The following is a 14090-nucleotide window of genomic DNA, read 5'->3' as shown; positions in this document are numbered from 1 at the left end:
CTTTGGAATTCTCTACCCCAGAGGACTGTGGATGCTCAGTCGTTGAGTATATTCAAGACTGAGATTGATGGATATTTGAACACTAAGGGAATCAAAGGATATGGGCATAGTGTGGGAAAGTGGAGTTGAGGTCGAAGATCAGCCATGATCTTATTGAATGGCAGAGCAGGCTGAAGGGGCTGTATGGCCTACTCCTGCTCCTATTTCTTAAGTTCAAATGTTTCAATCTCTCCAATCAGGATACCGTCTCTGCACTGAAATGGCCCTAACCAAAGTAACAAATAACATGTTCTGTGACTGTGGCCTTGGTACATTATCCCTCCTCAACCTCTCCAAAGCCTTTGTTCTCCCTCTACATGCTGTCACTTGGCGACATCATCCACAGTAAGGGGGTCAGCTTCCACGTGTACACTGGAGACACCCAGCTCTACCTCTCCACCAATCTCTTGACCCCTCCACTGCCTCTGTGATGTCACATGCTTGTCTGAAATCCAGTCTTGGATGAGCTGCAATTTCCTCCAACTAAACATTAAGACTAAAGCCATTGTTTTTGGTCCCTCCACAAACTCCAAAACAATCATCACTGATTCCATCCCCTTCCCCAGCTGTTGTTTAATGCTGAACCAGACTGTTCATAATCTTGGTGCCTATTCAACTCCAAGCTGAGCTTCCAATTCCATATACTCTCCATCATAAAGACTACCTGCTTCCACCTCCGTAACAACCCCCGCCTCTGCCTTTACCTCAGCCCATCTACCACTGAAACTCTCATGCATGCCTTTGTCACCTCCAGATTCAACTATTCCAATGCTCTCCTGGCCGGTCTCCCATCCTTCACCCTCTGTAAACTTCAGCTCAACTCTGCTGCTTCTGTCCTATCTATTAAGTCCTGCTCACCCATCACTCCTGGCCTTGCTGATCTACATTGGTTCCCGATCCCGTAACACCTCAAATTTAAAATTCTCATCTCCACGTTCACAATACTTCATGGCCTCATCCCAGCTCATAATCTGTAACTTCCTACAACCCCCCTCCGAACTCTAAGTTCCTCTGATGCATCTTACACTCCCTTCGCCCCATCATTTTCAGCCATGCCTTCAGCTTTCTAGGCCCCAGGCTCTAGAATTTCCTCCCTAAACCCCTCCACCTCGTCACCTCCTTTAACCCCTCCTTAAAACCCACCACTTTGACCAGGGTTTTGGTCATCTCTCCTAGTATCTCCTTTTCTGGCTCAGCATCCATTTATTAAGATTATGCCTCTGTGAAGCGCCTTGGGATGTTTTTCTTTAAAGAGGCTATATGAATGAAAATTGTTGCTGTTTTTTATGTCTCTGCAGGTAGGCTGTCCCAGAGCCCTCACAAATCCAGTCACCAAGCATCTTACCACAAACTTCATCACATCTTCATGATTTAGCAAGCACCAGTGCAGGTTCATTTGCCCTGGGGATTTAGGCAGTCTGATTGAGGATAGCACAATAGGTGATGCTCAGAGCATAGGTGAGCAGGAGTAGTGGGAGGTGCTCGAGAAGGAACAGAAAGCACCACGCTGGAGGGAGAGCTCACCTCCATCAGCACTGGTGGTGACAGGAATCCAGATCTGCAGAGCCCAACTTTTAAAAGAAGAATGCCTTCAGAGCATGAAAAGTTGTTACAGTGTGCCCAACAGCTTCCAAAACATGGAGTCCAAAACTTGCATGTGTGGAGTACTAATGCAATGCATTGAAAATATGCTGTAGCCTTGAAATGAAAAATAGCTCCTAGGCCATCTGCAATCCAGCCCCTCAAGGCCATTATGCCAGTCATACCATCTCTCATGAATGCTCAGAAGAAATTCAGGCCTTAGTTTGCAATGTTACCTCCTCAGTGGGAAGGCTTGCTTATGAGCTTTACCAAATGATGCAAGAGATAGTTAACAGCTTATATGACATCACTGCTGCTCATCCACAAATCTGTGTCATGGAGGCAGGGAGCAGGGACCGGCCGGAGTTGCGCAAGGCTGATGCTGATGTCTCTTCCAACGGCAACACATCCACAGTATCCTGAGCCCCACCCATATGACTGCACACGAATCTGAAAGCAGGTAGGACCGAGCTGCATCTGTGCCAATGGAAAAGCAACAGCCTGAACAAGGCCCACCTGGGACCATGCTCACAAAGTTCGACAGCGACCTTGATCTCAGGGGCAGCTGACTGATACTCAGCTAGCAGCCATCTGCCTGGCTCCCGTCAATGGACTAGCACCAAGAAGATGCATGCGAAAGGCAAGGAGAGTACACACCCACCCAGTGATAAGACGGGAGCACCAGGAGAGAAGTCACTATTTCAGGGACATTTCCATTTTTGATCAAGAAATAAATTTTAATATTTTTTCTGTTGTGCAGTTTAACTTTGATTGATGATGCTAAAGTAAAAAATGTGCTGGGGAATGGTGTTGCTGTGGAACGTGCAGGCTGGTCCTGGTGCTGGTGTGGTTTGTATTGGATTGTAGGGAATGGTAGGTGGGAGATGACAAACTGGGTAGGCTTGTGGGGGATCAGGATAGCGTTTACTTAATCAAAGTTTGATGAGTGGCTCTAGCAAATGGTAAAAGGACAAGTGGTGCTGGCTTCTCTGCCCCTTCAGCCGCCTCTGGGATCTCCTCCTAATATTTGGAGAACTCCTGCTGTTGCTCCTCAAGGTGGATGCCTCTCTGTACAACAGTACTGTGAAGAATGCAGAAAGCAACATTACGCTTGAGACCTTTTCAGAATATTATTGGAGGATATTCTGAATGACTGGATAGCGTGCGGGAGTAGGCATCTGGCAACAGGAGGCTGCAGCTGGGGGCCCATGCGAACGGTCCCTGGCAGTCAGAGGGGTTGGGGGGAAGTCTGTGGAAAAATTGGAAGGGGAGACATCTCTGGGCAGGATCGGGGGTTGGGGGGGGTGGTGAAGGATCTGTCAAAGAGTGGAATTGGGTAGCCCAGTGCAAGGGAGGCCCAAGGCTTCCTGGTGAGGCCTGGAGAAGTTCCTGCCAGCCCACAAGGAAACCTAAAATAATTCTTTTAAAACTTACCTACTGGGCTGCTTCTGGCCCAGAATTCATCTCCGACGGGTTTGCCTGATGGGGGAGCTGGCACTGTTCCCCCACTCAGGCCTCAGGTTGAAATTGCAAATCGGGTCCTGATGACATCATCAGACCCAATCTGCATATTTAAAGCAGGGCTCCACTTCCTACCTGCGGGTGGCTGGCTCACCTGCTCAAAACTGCAGGTTAATATCGGGACATGGCAGGAAGGTAGTGGGATCAGAGGGGGTAAGTGACGCCTTATTTTAATTGTCCCCTGTCCAGTTTCCGACTTAGAGGCCATAGAGTTTGATATCATTACTATGCATTTGGAAAGCTGACCTTGAAACCAATAATGTGGCCTGAGCACTGTACCACTAGCACTGGCAATGCACAACTGCTGCATGCACTTGTGCACAAAAAGACTGATTTAAGCGAATGATGCCAGTTCAGCACATTGAAATTATTTACTGGCTCTCCCGATGTGCCCTGAATTCCATGGCCACATTATTGGGCAACAACAATGAGCAAATCATATCACGTGCTCTCTGTTCTATTATTGGCCGACTATTTTTGCAGATGATGTCACCAAAGCATAGCATATGGATGATAAATAGGAGAGGAATGCTGATGAAGCATAAGGACACTGCAGGTGACTGGGCATGAGAACGGAAACCATTCCAGGCAATGAAGTGCCTATATTGGGAATGGAGCACTGTGGGAGAGACCCCAATCCATTTAAAAAAGTGCGCAGAGCAGCGACATGTTGCCTACCTGGTGCCAGACTAAGGGATATCTCGAACTGGCTGGAAAGGGAGGATGAAGAACTAGTTGTCGTGGTCCATGTCAGGACCAACGACATAGTAACTCACAGGGAGGAGAGGATCAGGAGCTAGAAGCTAAATAGATTATTACCCGGGCCACTTGCAAACTGGCCTAAGGATAAAATGATCAGGAAAGTGAATACGTGGCTGAAAGACTGGTGTGAGAGAGAGGGGTTCCATTTCATGGACACTGGCACCAGTACTGGGACAGGAAGGAGCCGTACCGCTGGGTCGGGCTGTACCTGAACCCGGGTTGTAGAAAGGACTTTAAACCAATAAAGAGGGTGGGGGGAGGGTTCGGCTAGAAATAATGATGAACCGATAATAACCTAAAGATTAGAAAGTGATGGGGTGAGAATAAAGGTCAGAGTGCAAAAAGAAGTATAAACAATTCAAGTTCATGTAATAGTGTAAGAATTAATATACATGACAGAAATAAAGCAGGTGTTGAAAAATAACGAAGAGTGTGATAACTTAGGAACTGTGAGAGGAACATCATCAGTGCATATGGGCAGAGTGAGGACAGTTAACAATCAGAGTTCTCTACACAAATGCATGTAGCAGAAGGTATAAAACAAGCGAGTTAGAAGCTCAAATTCAGCTCAAAGAGTATGATGCAGTCGCCATTACAGAGGCCTGGCTACCAACTGGATATGAATATGAGCTTTAAGGCCTTTACAAAAGATAAGAATATAGGGAAAAGAGGAGTAGCAGCAATATTGCCAAAAGACAATGGCCCTGATTTTCAAATCAAATTGCGGGTGCGTTGGGGGTAATTAAAGCCGGTGGGATGATAGTTAAAGAACCAAATGTACCTCATTGAGGTACTTAAGGTATTTTTTTCTGACACAGTAGATAGTTAAAACGATTTCAAACTTAACTGGACGGCTTTCCCGCGGCTTCTGATTCACTCCTGGTAAAACCAGGCGTGAAGGGCCGGATTATGCAAAAATAAACTAAATAAAAAAACCATTGCACAAAGTTAAAAAACAAAATAAACCTACCTTTCCACCGATGTTACCTGCACCCCCTGCTCCGATGTCCGACGTCCCCCTCTCTGGTGTCCCCCTCTCCCCTCAATATCTCCCTCTCCAATATCCTTCTCAGCCCCCGTATATCCAGGACGGTTTTAGTGCCGATAAGGCTACACTAGATTTAGCAGTGAGCCAGAATGAATTAGTAATCTGACAGTAAGGGAGCATCTTGCAAACAGTGACCATAATATGTTCAGGTAGGCTGGAATAATGCAAGGGAAATTCCACAGAGCTGGACAACAGAGGAGAAGCATTAGAAGTTATTGACCATGTCAAACACTGCAGACAAGTCAAGATGGCAAGGATGGAAAAGCACCATCATCACGGTCACAGAGGATCTTGTTCATGACTTTGGTTAGGGCTGTTTCGGTGCTGTGTGGTGGTCAGAGGCTGGACTGGAGGGATTCAAACAGGCAGTTAGAGGAAAGGTGGGTACTGAGCTAGGAAGTGATGAAACATTCATGGTCCTGAGATGAAAAGACTTTGGAGGTGGAGTACTAATTGGTGAGGATGCAAAGGTTTTTTCAAGATGGGAGAAGTAACAGCAGTTTTGAAGAGTAGGACAGGGCTGAGGAGAGAGAACCACTGACAATACAAGCTAGCATGAGGGCAAGAAAGATACTTGGGTGGTCTGACGTTGAGTGGAAACAGGGTTAAAGGAGATGGAGGTGGGCCTCATAGCCGAAATGCGCTTTAAGAGGGCAGGAAGAGAGATGGGGGATAAGATAAATGGAGATTGGGGGTTCAGAGCTATAGTGGGTGGAAGGCTGGGGCAGACTGGGGTCAAGGGGAAGGGGAGGATATAGTGGAAACAATTGCACAGAGACTCAATTTCAGTCACAAAGAAATCCAAAAACTCTTCGCACTTGGTGTTAGGGGGAGAGAGGTTTGATGAGGCAGTTCGTAACAGAAAAAAGATCAAATGAAAATTGGAGGAAGAGTCGAACTGCATTAGCCTCAAATTACTCAACAGTTAGCAGAAGAGCAGCACTGTCATATCCCTAGGAATTAGGCACCTCCCTGGCTCTATCAGTTAAGGAAAGGCAAATGGTTCTAAGAAAGGAACTGATGAGGAAGAAAATAAAAAAATTGGAAGGGGAACAAGGGAAACACAACATCCATCATTTATATATGGTAAGGATTTTGAAACACAGCGATAACTCAGATAAAATATAATGGTGAAACATTTAGTATTGTAATATTGTATCTGTTTAAATTACTGCTAGTGTTGAGATTCTCATACCGTGACGGCATCATTTCCATTCCACATGAGAGTCAGGCCGATCTTTGCAGTGACACGGGTGTAACTGCTAACTTTCTCGATCATGATCCCAGAATAGGTGTAAGGTAGTGTCACCCTAAGATAAGAAAAGCAAGTGGGTTATACCAGTTTTCAGGATGGTTAGTAATTTAATAGCCTCACTAACTGCATAATGATGTGCAAAAAAGATTGTTTGCTTCCTATTCCCATTTGCAACTCTGTCCAACACACCTAAGCTCCACCCTACTCCAGCACAGATTCCAACTCGTCCAAAACTCCGCCACTCACATCCTATCCTCCTCACCCATTACCCTATCCTCACTGACCTCCACTGGATTTCCTGTCTTTCGGAATGATATAAATGAAAGTTCTTTCTTTATTTACATTGACTTGAAAACTACAGCGATTCAAGAAGGCGGCTCATCACCACCTTCACAAGGGCAATTAGGGATGGGCAATAAATGATGGCCTTGCCAGTGATGCCCACATCCCGTGAACGAATAAAAAACAAATTACGTGGATAATCTGGAGAAGCTGGGATTGTTCTTCTTGGAACAGAGAAGGTTGAGAGAAGATTTTATAGAGGTATTCAAAATCATGAAGGGTCTAGACAGAGTAGGTAGAGAGAAACTGTTCCCATTGGCGGAAGGGTCAAGAACCAGAGGGCACAGATTTAAGGTAATTGGCAAAAGAACCAAAGGTGGTACGCGGAAAAACTTTTTTATACAGCGAGTGGTTAGGATCTGGAATGTACTGCCCAAGGGAGTGGTGGAGGCAGATTCAATCATCGCCTTCAAAAGGGAATGAAAAAATGTGCAGGGCTACGGGGATAGGGCGGGGCAGTGGAACTAGCTGGATTGCTCATGCATACAGCCGGCACGGACTCAATGAGCCGAATGGCATCCTTCCATGCTGTAACCTTCTATGATTCTATGATTCTAACTCCTGCTCAGTGTGCAATTGTCTTGGTAAGGCTTGTAATGTTGTGGGTGCTCATAAGTGTCAGTTCTAGTTGTTGGATTGATTTGAACTTAAAAATGTGTGATAAGTTTCATGGAAGGTAACAAATGTAACCCTGCTATTCAAGGAAGGAGGGGGAGAGAAAACAGGGAATTATGGGCCAGTTAGCCTGACATCAGTAGTAGGGAAAATACTAGAATCTATTATTAGGGACGTAGTAACAGGGCACTTAGAAAATCATAATATGGTTAGACAGAGTCAACATGGTGTTATGAAAGGGAAATCGTGTTTGACAAATCTATTAGAACTTTTTGAGGGTGTAACTAGCTTGGCATGTAAAGGGGGGTGTAGTATATTTGGATTTTCAAAAGGCATTCCATAAGGTGCCACACAAGAGGTTGTTACACAAGAGGAGGGTTCACGGGATTGGGGGCAATATATTGGCATGGATGGAGGATTGGGTAATGGACAGAAAACGGAGAGTCGGAATAAACGGGTCATTTTCGGGTTGGCAGGTTGTAACTAGTGGGGTGCCGCAAGGATCGGTACTTGGGCCTCAGCTATTTACAATCTGTATTAATGACGTAGATGAGGGATCTGAGTGTAATGTATCCAAGTTTGCTAATGATAAAGGCTAGGTGGGAAAGTAAGCTGTGAGGAGGACACAGAGTCTGCAAAGGGATATAGACAGGTTAAGTGTGTGGGCGAGTAGGTGGCAGATCGATTATAACGTGGGGAAATATGAAATTATCCACTTTGGTAGGAAGAATAGAAAAGCAGCATATTTTTTGAAAGGTAAAAGACTAAGAAATGTTGGTATTCAGAGTGATTTGGGTGTCCTTGTACACAAATCACAGAAAGTTAACATGCAGGTACAAGCAATTAGGAAAACAAATGGTATGTTAGCCTTTATTGCAAGGGGGCTGAAGTATAAGAGTATGGAGGTCTTGTTACAATTATATAGGGCTTTGGTGATACCACATCTGGAGTACTGTGTACAGTTTTGTTCTCCTTACCTATGAGGAGAGATTGAATGAAATGGGCCTATATTCTCTGGAGTTTAGAAGAATAAGAAGAGATCTCATTGAAACGTATAAAATTCTTAGAGGGCTTGGCATGGTAGATGCTGAGAGGCTGTTTCCCTGGCTGGAGAGTCTAGAAGTAGGGGTCATAGTCTCAAGTTAAGAAGTTGGCCATTTAGGGTCAAGATGAGGAAAAATGTCTTCACTCAGAGGGTTGTGAATCTTTGGAACTCTACCCCAGAGGGCTGTGGGTGCTCGATCGTTGAGTATATTCAAGATTGAGATGACTAGATTTTTGGACACTAAGGGAATCAAGGGATATGGGGATAGGGCAGGGAAGTCTGAGGTAGAAGATCAGCAATGATCTTACTGAATGGCAGAGCAGGCTCAAGGGGCCTTATGGCCTACTCCTGCTCCTATTTCTTATGTTTATATGCAGCACTAGTCTGAGATTCACTTTTATTGCATTGTAAAGATTTTGCTCTCAAACAAAGACTTTAAAAACTTAATGAAATATAGAAATAATCAGCCTCTCTTTGAAGGGGAATGATCTCTTGAACTCTCCTCAGGAGCAGATTATAACTGAAGCTGATTAGGGAATAACTCAGAACTAAATACTCTACTGGCAGGTTACAATGCACCAATACCCACTGCACACATTCTGATGTGATTTTCTGTTTGTTCCTGTTACCAGTGTCATACACAACAAAAATGGAAACAAATGATTTTCATTTGGCTCCTGATTGTGGTGAGTGGTGTTCCACAGAGTTCCATGTTGGGGCAGCTCTTACTTACTTTATATATAACTAATGGACTTAGGAACTGAGGGAACAATATACAAATGTACAGATGACACCAACCTGGACAGATACACAGATGGAAGTTGCAGTTCAATCAAGAAATGTGAGGTAATACATTCTGGAAATAAAACTAGGGAAAGGATGAACACCTTTGATGGTTAGAATTTAAATAGAGAAGAAGATTAGAGGGGCCTTGGTGTGCAGAGGCCCCTCTAATCTGATCACAGGTGATCAAAAGTAGCAGCACAGGTAGATAGGCCTTAAAAAAGCAAATGGAATCCTTGTTTTTTTGGATAGAGGTACACATTAAAGAAGCAAGGAGGTAATGTTGAACTTGAACAATATCTTCGTTAAAGTCGAAGTATTGGGCAAAGTTTAGGCATCCATTATTGGAAACAAATAAAAACAATGGAAAATATGCAGCATGGGTTCACTAGGATGGCACCAGCAATGAAGAGGCATAGTTATAAAGAGAGACTTGAGGAGTTGGGGCTTTTTTCACTGGAACTAAAAGGTTAAGGGATGACCTGATAGAGGTCTTCAAGATCATGAATGGTTACGAATGGGTAACTAATGTTGGATTGTTTCCACTGATCAGCGAGATGGTAACCGGAGGGCACACAGTTAAGGTAATCACAAAAGGAAATGAAGAGAAAGTTACAGAAAAAAATTGTTACACAAGAGTGGTTAGAATGTTGTTAATGCAGAAACCAGAAATTCTTTTAAAAGGGGATTAGGTTGGTGCTTGTAAAAGAGGGATATTAAGGGCCAAGGGGAATGAGCAGCAGAATAGGAGAAAAAGACCAGTACGGATTTAATGGTCTAAATGCCCTGTCTTTGTGCTGTAACGTTCTATGATTCTACAACTCAGCCCTTCCCCTGATGCATTGTGCAATGTTCTGTTACATTGTTACATATTGAAAAGCAGCAAAATGAAAGCAATAAATTGCAAAACACTTACACATTATCATCCACTGAAATAGTTGAATGAAGTACTTCAACAACTGATCCATCAATTTTAATGACAATTTGAGTGATCCTTGGAAGACCATCAACAATGGTGCGCCTCATCTGGATGTTGAATTCTTCATAAGTCTTCAAACACTGGGAAGCGAAGACATAATTGCAGGTTCCGGGGAAATAATAAACATCTCCATCAAAGGTTTTAAAGTGGTAATTTCCCCAGGTACTGCAAACACGGTAATTGTGGTCTGGATTGTGACCTATGAATTGAGAATAGTGTACAATTATTTTGAGGGGTGGTGAGTTACATAGGGAGTTTTTTGGAAGATTTAGTCTGCAGAGCAGTTGGTTTTAAAATACATATCTTCACAGTTAAAGTACTGGCTGCCACGAGGTCATACTGCAACAGGTTTTATATCTGCCAAAGTACCAGCATTTGTTCATTTGATGGAAGTAATTTTTAAAATTTCTTAAAACAACGACGAATCAAATGAACAAATGCTGGTACTTTGGCAGATATAAAACCTGTCAGCAAAGAAATTAAGTTATTGCCTTATTGATCACATTTTCCTGATCATCCTTCTGTTTACTAACCCTGTAGATTGTTTTGTGAGACACAGAGAATGCTGCTCACTTCATCAGGTAAAGCTGGCACAGGCTGGTCTGTAAGAACATGATTCATAGGTTGATTTCTGGAGAAGTGCTGTTAGCATCTCTCACACTCCGGGGCAGAATACAAGATCAACTGATTGGTGATCCCTCTCTTTTCTAGCCTCCAGTTTTTTTCCTCAAAGCAATATTTATTCTCTCTCTCTCTATTGTGATACTATGATCATCAATCCAGTGAACTTTCTTCTCTTGCTCCTTCTAATCACCACATGTGCTGTTCTACACACTTTTTCTCCCAGCTGCACCTTCACTGTGTTGAAATTAAGGCTTATCGTACTGGTTGTTATCGTAACTCATTCTTTCCGAAGACCTCAAAGCTGTGCAACTTCTTATCTTCCTCCTGAAATCTATAGACTTTTACCAAAGTTTGGCATAATCAAACCACTACGACTTGATTCATCCCATCTTCTATTCTTTACTTTTGAAGGTGTCCTGAATATGGATCTTGGCCCATCAACTAGGTTTCTTAATTGGAAAAAGGAATACAGTTTATTTACTTGAAAAAAATGGAGCTGATGGTATTCTTGGAAGTAGCACCACTGTCTTGTCAAACAAAGTAGATTCTGTTGCCCCATCTAAAAACACAACAAAAAATTACATTTGAATGAAGAACTAAACATAAAAAAGTATAAAAATGTGAATTGTCTAATGTTATAAAGCAGTAACTAGACACATACATTATACTGAGTAAGAAGAGTGGTCTATTAATCAAAGGCTAAACATCACTATCTTCTTAAATTATGCTATTTGTTGCCTGTTTACCAATATTGTAAGTGTTTGAATTCAATGCAGTAATAAATTCACACAAAATGCAGAACAGTATAAAAATTTAGTTTCAAGCTTAGAAATTAATGTTCTTTGATATTAAGCAAATGTTTCTCAAATTCCTATGACTTTCTTCTGTCCATTATTTTAACACATTTATTTTAAACTGGCCAATGCCCCATCAGAATAATGGACAGAGCAAAAGCACAATAATGTATTAAGCATTTGTACCCAATTATCTATAACTATAATTTATAGGCTATAATATTTCTGTTGTGATGCACTGTTGGTAATTCCTACTTTCCTACATCTCATTTATGCTGATAATGTTACTGTTTACATTGCTACGCACTGACAATGGTACTTTCTGCCTTGCTTTAACCATTGTGCACTGATGATGGTATTTTCTGCCTTGTTATGTCCATGGTGCACTGATGATAGTGATATCCTTCATACAATATCCATTATGTCATGCACTTTTTGCCTTGTTTGTGCATATTGCATTAAAACAGAATCCATAGAAAGGGAAATATTACAATTCTTGGTGTTCATTATGGGATATGAGATAGAGGAGGAGTTCAGAGAAATATTGAAGAAGGGCAGGGCAATAATAAGTGATTTTAACTATCCCAAGATAGACTGGGATAATGTAGGTGGTCAAAGAGTTGGGTTTTAAGGATTGTCTTAAAGGATGAAAGGAAGGTGAAATGGCTGAGGGGGGGATTTTCTTTTCTACAGCTATTCCTAACAATTGTTCCATGTTCTCCTCCAATACCCTTACATTCTCATTTCCACTATCATTTGTGAAAATTGGCACAAAATAACCATTTACACCTCCTCTGGACCCAGATTTTGCTTCTTACTTGTATCATTATTACCTCCTTTTGCCTTGCACCACCATCATTTTTGTCATTTAATCACTCCTGCCCTCCACCCTATCACAGACCTCTCCCTTTTGTTCTCCCCCTTCTCCCCTTTTCCCTGGCTCTGCACTTGCTTAAAAGCTGTTCATTCTCTAACATCTTCCAGTTCTGAAGAAAGGTCATTGACCTGAAATGTTAACTCTATATCTCTCTCCACAGATGCTGCCTGACCTGCTGAGTGTTTCCAGCATTTTCTGTTTTTATTTTAAAAAATCAACACCCTTGACTGAACCTGCCACAGATTTAGAAAAAATGCCAAGTAGCAAAGAACACTGCTATTTTTAATTAGATATGTAAACCATGAAAATTCTGAGGTATAAAATCCATGCTAACGTTAACAATTATCAACACAATTTAGACTGAATTAGAAACCAGACTAATTAGTAGAAATTAAGAACATAAGAACATAAGAAATAGGAGCAGGAGTAGGCCAATCGGCCCCTCGAGCCTGATCCGCCATTCAATAAGATCATGGCTGATCTGATCCTAACCTCAAATCTAAATTCATGTCTAATTTCCTGCCCGCTCCCCGTAACCCCTAATTCCCTTTACTTCTAGGAAACTGTCTATTTCTGTTTTAAATTTATTTAATGATGTAGCTTCCACAGCTTCCTGGGGCAGTAAATTCCACAGACCTACTACCCTCTGAGTGAAGAAGTTTCTCCTCATCTCAGTTTTGAAAGAGCAGCCCCTTATTCTAAGATTATGCCCCCTAGTTCTAGTTTCACCCATCCTTGGGAACATCCTTACCGCATCCACCCGATCAAGCCCCTTCACAATCTTATATGTTTCAATAAGATCGCCTTTCATTCTTCTGAACTCCAATGAGTAGAGTCCCAATCTACTCAACCTATCCTCATATGTCCACCCCCTCATCCCCGGGATTAACCGAGTGAACCTTCTTTGTACTGCCTCGAGAGCAAGTATGTCTTTTCTTAAGTATGGACACCAAAACTGTATGCAGTATTCCAGATGCGGTCTCACCAATACCTTATATAACTGCAGCAATACCTCCCTGTTTTTATATTCTATCCCCCTAGCAAGAAAAGCCAACATTCCGTTGGCCTTCTTCATCACCTGCTGCACCTGCATACTAACTTTTTGATTTTCTTGCACTAGGACCCCCAGATCCCTTTGTACTGCAGTACTTTCCAGTTTCTCGCCATTAAGATAATAACTTGCTCTCTGATTTTTCCTGCCAAAGTGCATAACCTCATATTTTCCAATATTGTATTGCATCTGCCAAATCTCCGCCCACTCACCCAGCCTGTCTATATCCCCTTGAAGGTTTTTTATGTCCTCCTCACTCTCCACTTTCCCTCCCATCTTTGTATCATCTGCAAACTTTGATATGTTACACTCGGTCCCCTCCTCCAAATCGTTAATATAGATCGTAAAGAGTTGGGGACCTAGCACCGACCCCTGCGGAACACCACTGGCTACTGGTTGCCAGTCCGAGAATGAACCATTTATCCCAACTCTCTGCTTCCTGTTAGATAACCAATCCTCCACCCATGCCAGAATATTACCCCCAATCCAGTGATTCTTTATCTTGAGCAATAATCTTTTATGTGGCACCTTGTCGAATGCCTTCTGGAAGTCTAAATACACTACGTCCACTGGTTCCCCTTTATCCACCCTGTACGTTATGTCCTCAAAGAACTCAAGCAAATTTGTCAGACATGACTTCCCCTTCGTAAAGCCATGCTGACTAAATTCATTAGGAACATGCAAATTAACTATTTTATACAACAATCAGCAAACCGATTTTTTAACTGAACATGGGTTTGATGCTCATTGAAAATACTCCTCCAGAGTTGGATT

General features: G+C 42.6%; 1 protein-coding gene across 1 annotated transcript in view; it reads right to left on the bottom strand.

Moving 5' to 3' along the window:
• LOC137328121 (mucin-2-like) overlaps positions 1-14090 on the bottom strand; it is a 216875-nt gene that overhangs the window by 189196 nt on the left and 13589 nt on the right. Inside the window, exons 3-5 of the mRNA XM_067994299.1 lie at positions 11076-11153; positions 9908-10169; positions 6147-6261 (exon numbers count right to left, since the gene is read on the bottom strand). Coding sequence (XP_067850400.1) covers positions 6147-6261; positions 9908-10169; positions 11076-11153 — 455 coding nt within the window. The remainder of the gene's footprint in view (positions 1-6146; positions 6262-9907; positions 10170-11075; positions 11154-14090) is intronic.

Source organism: Heptranchias perlo, chromosome 12, assembly GCF_035084215.1.
Source record: "Heptranchias perlo isolate sHepPer1 chromosome 12, sHepPer1.hap1, whole genome shotgun sequence".
Lineage (NCBI taxonomy): Eukaryota > Metazoa > Chordata > Chondrichthyes > Hexanchiformes > Hexanchidae > Heptranchias > Heptranchias perlo.
The sequence above is the reverse complement of the archived record's forward strand: the minus strand, read 5'-3'. Positions and strand labels throughout refer to the sequence as shown.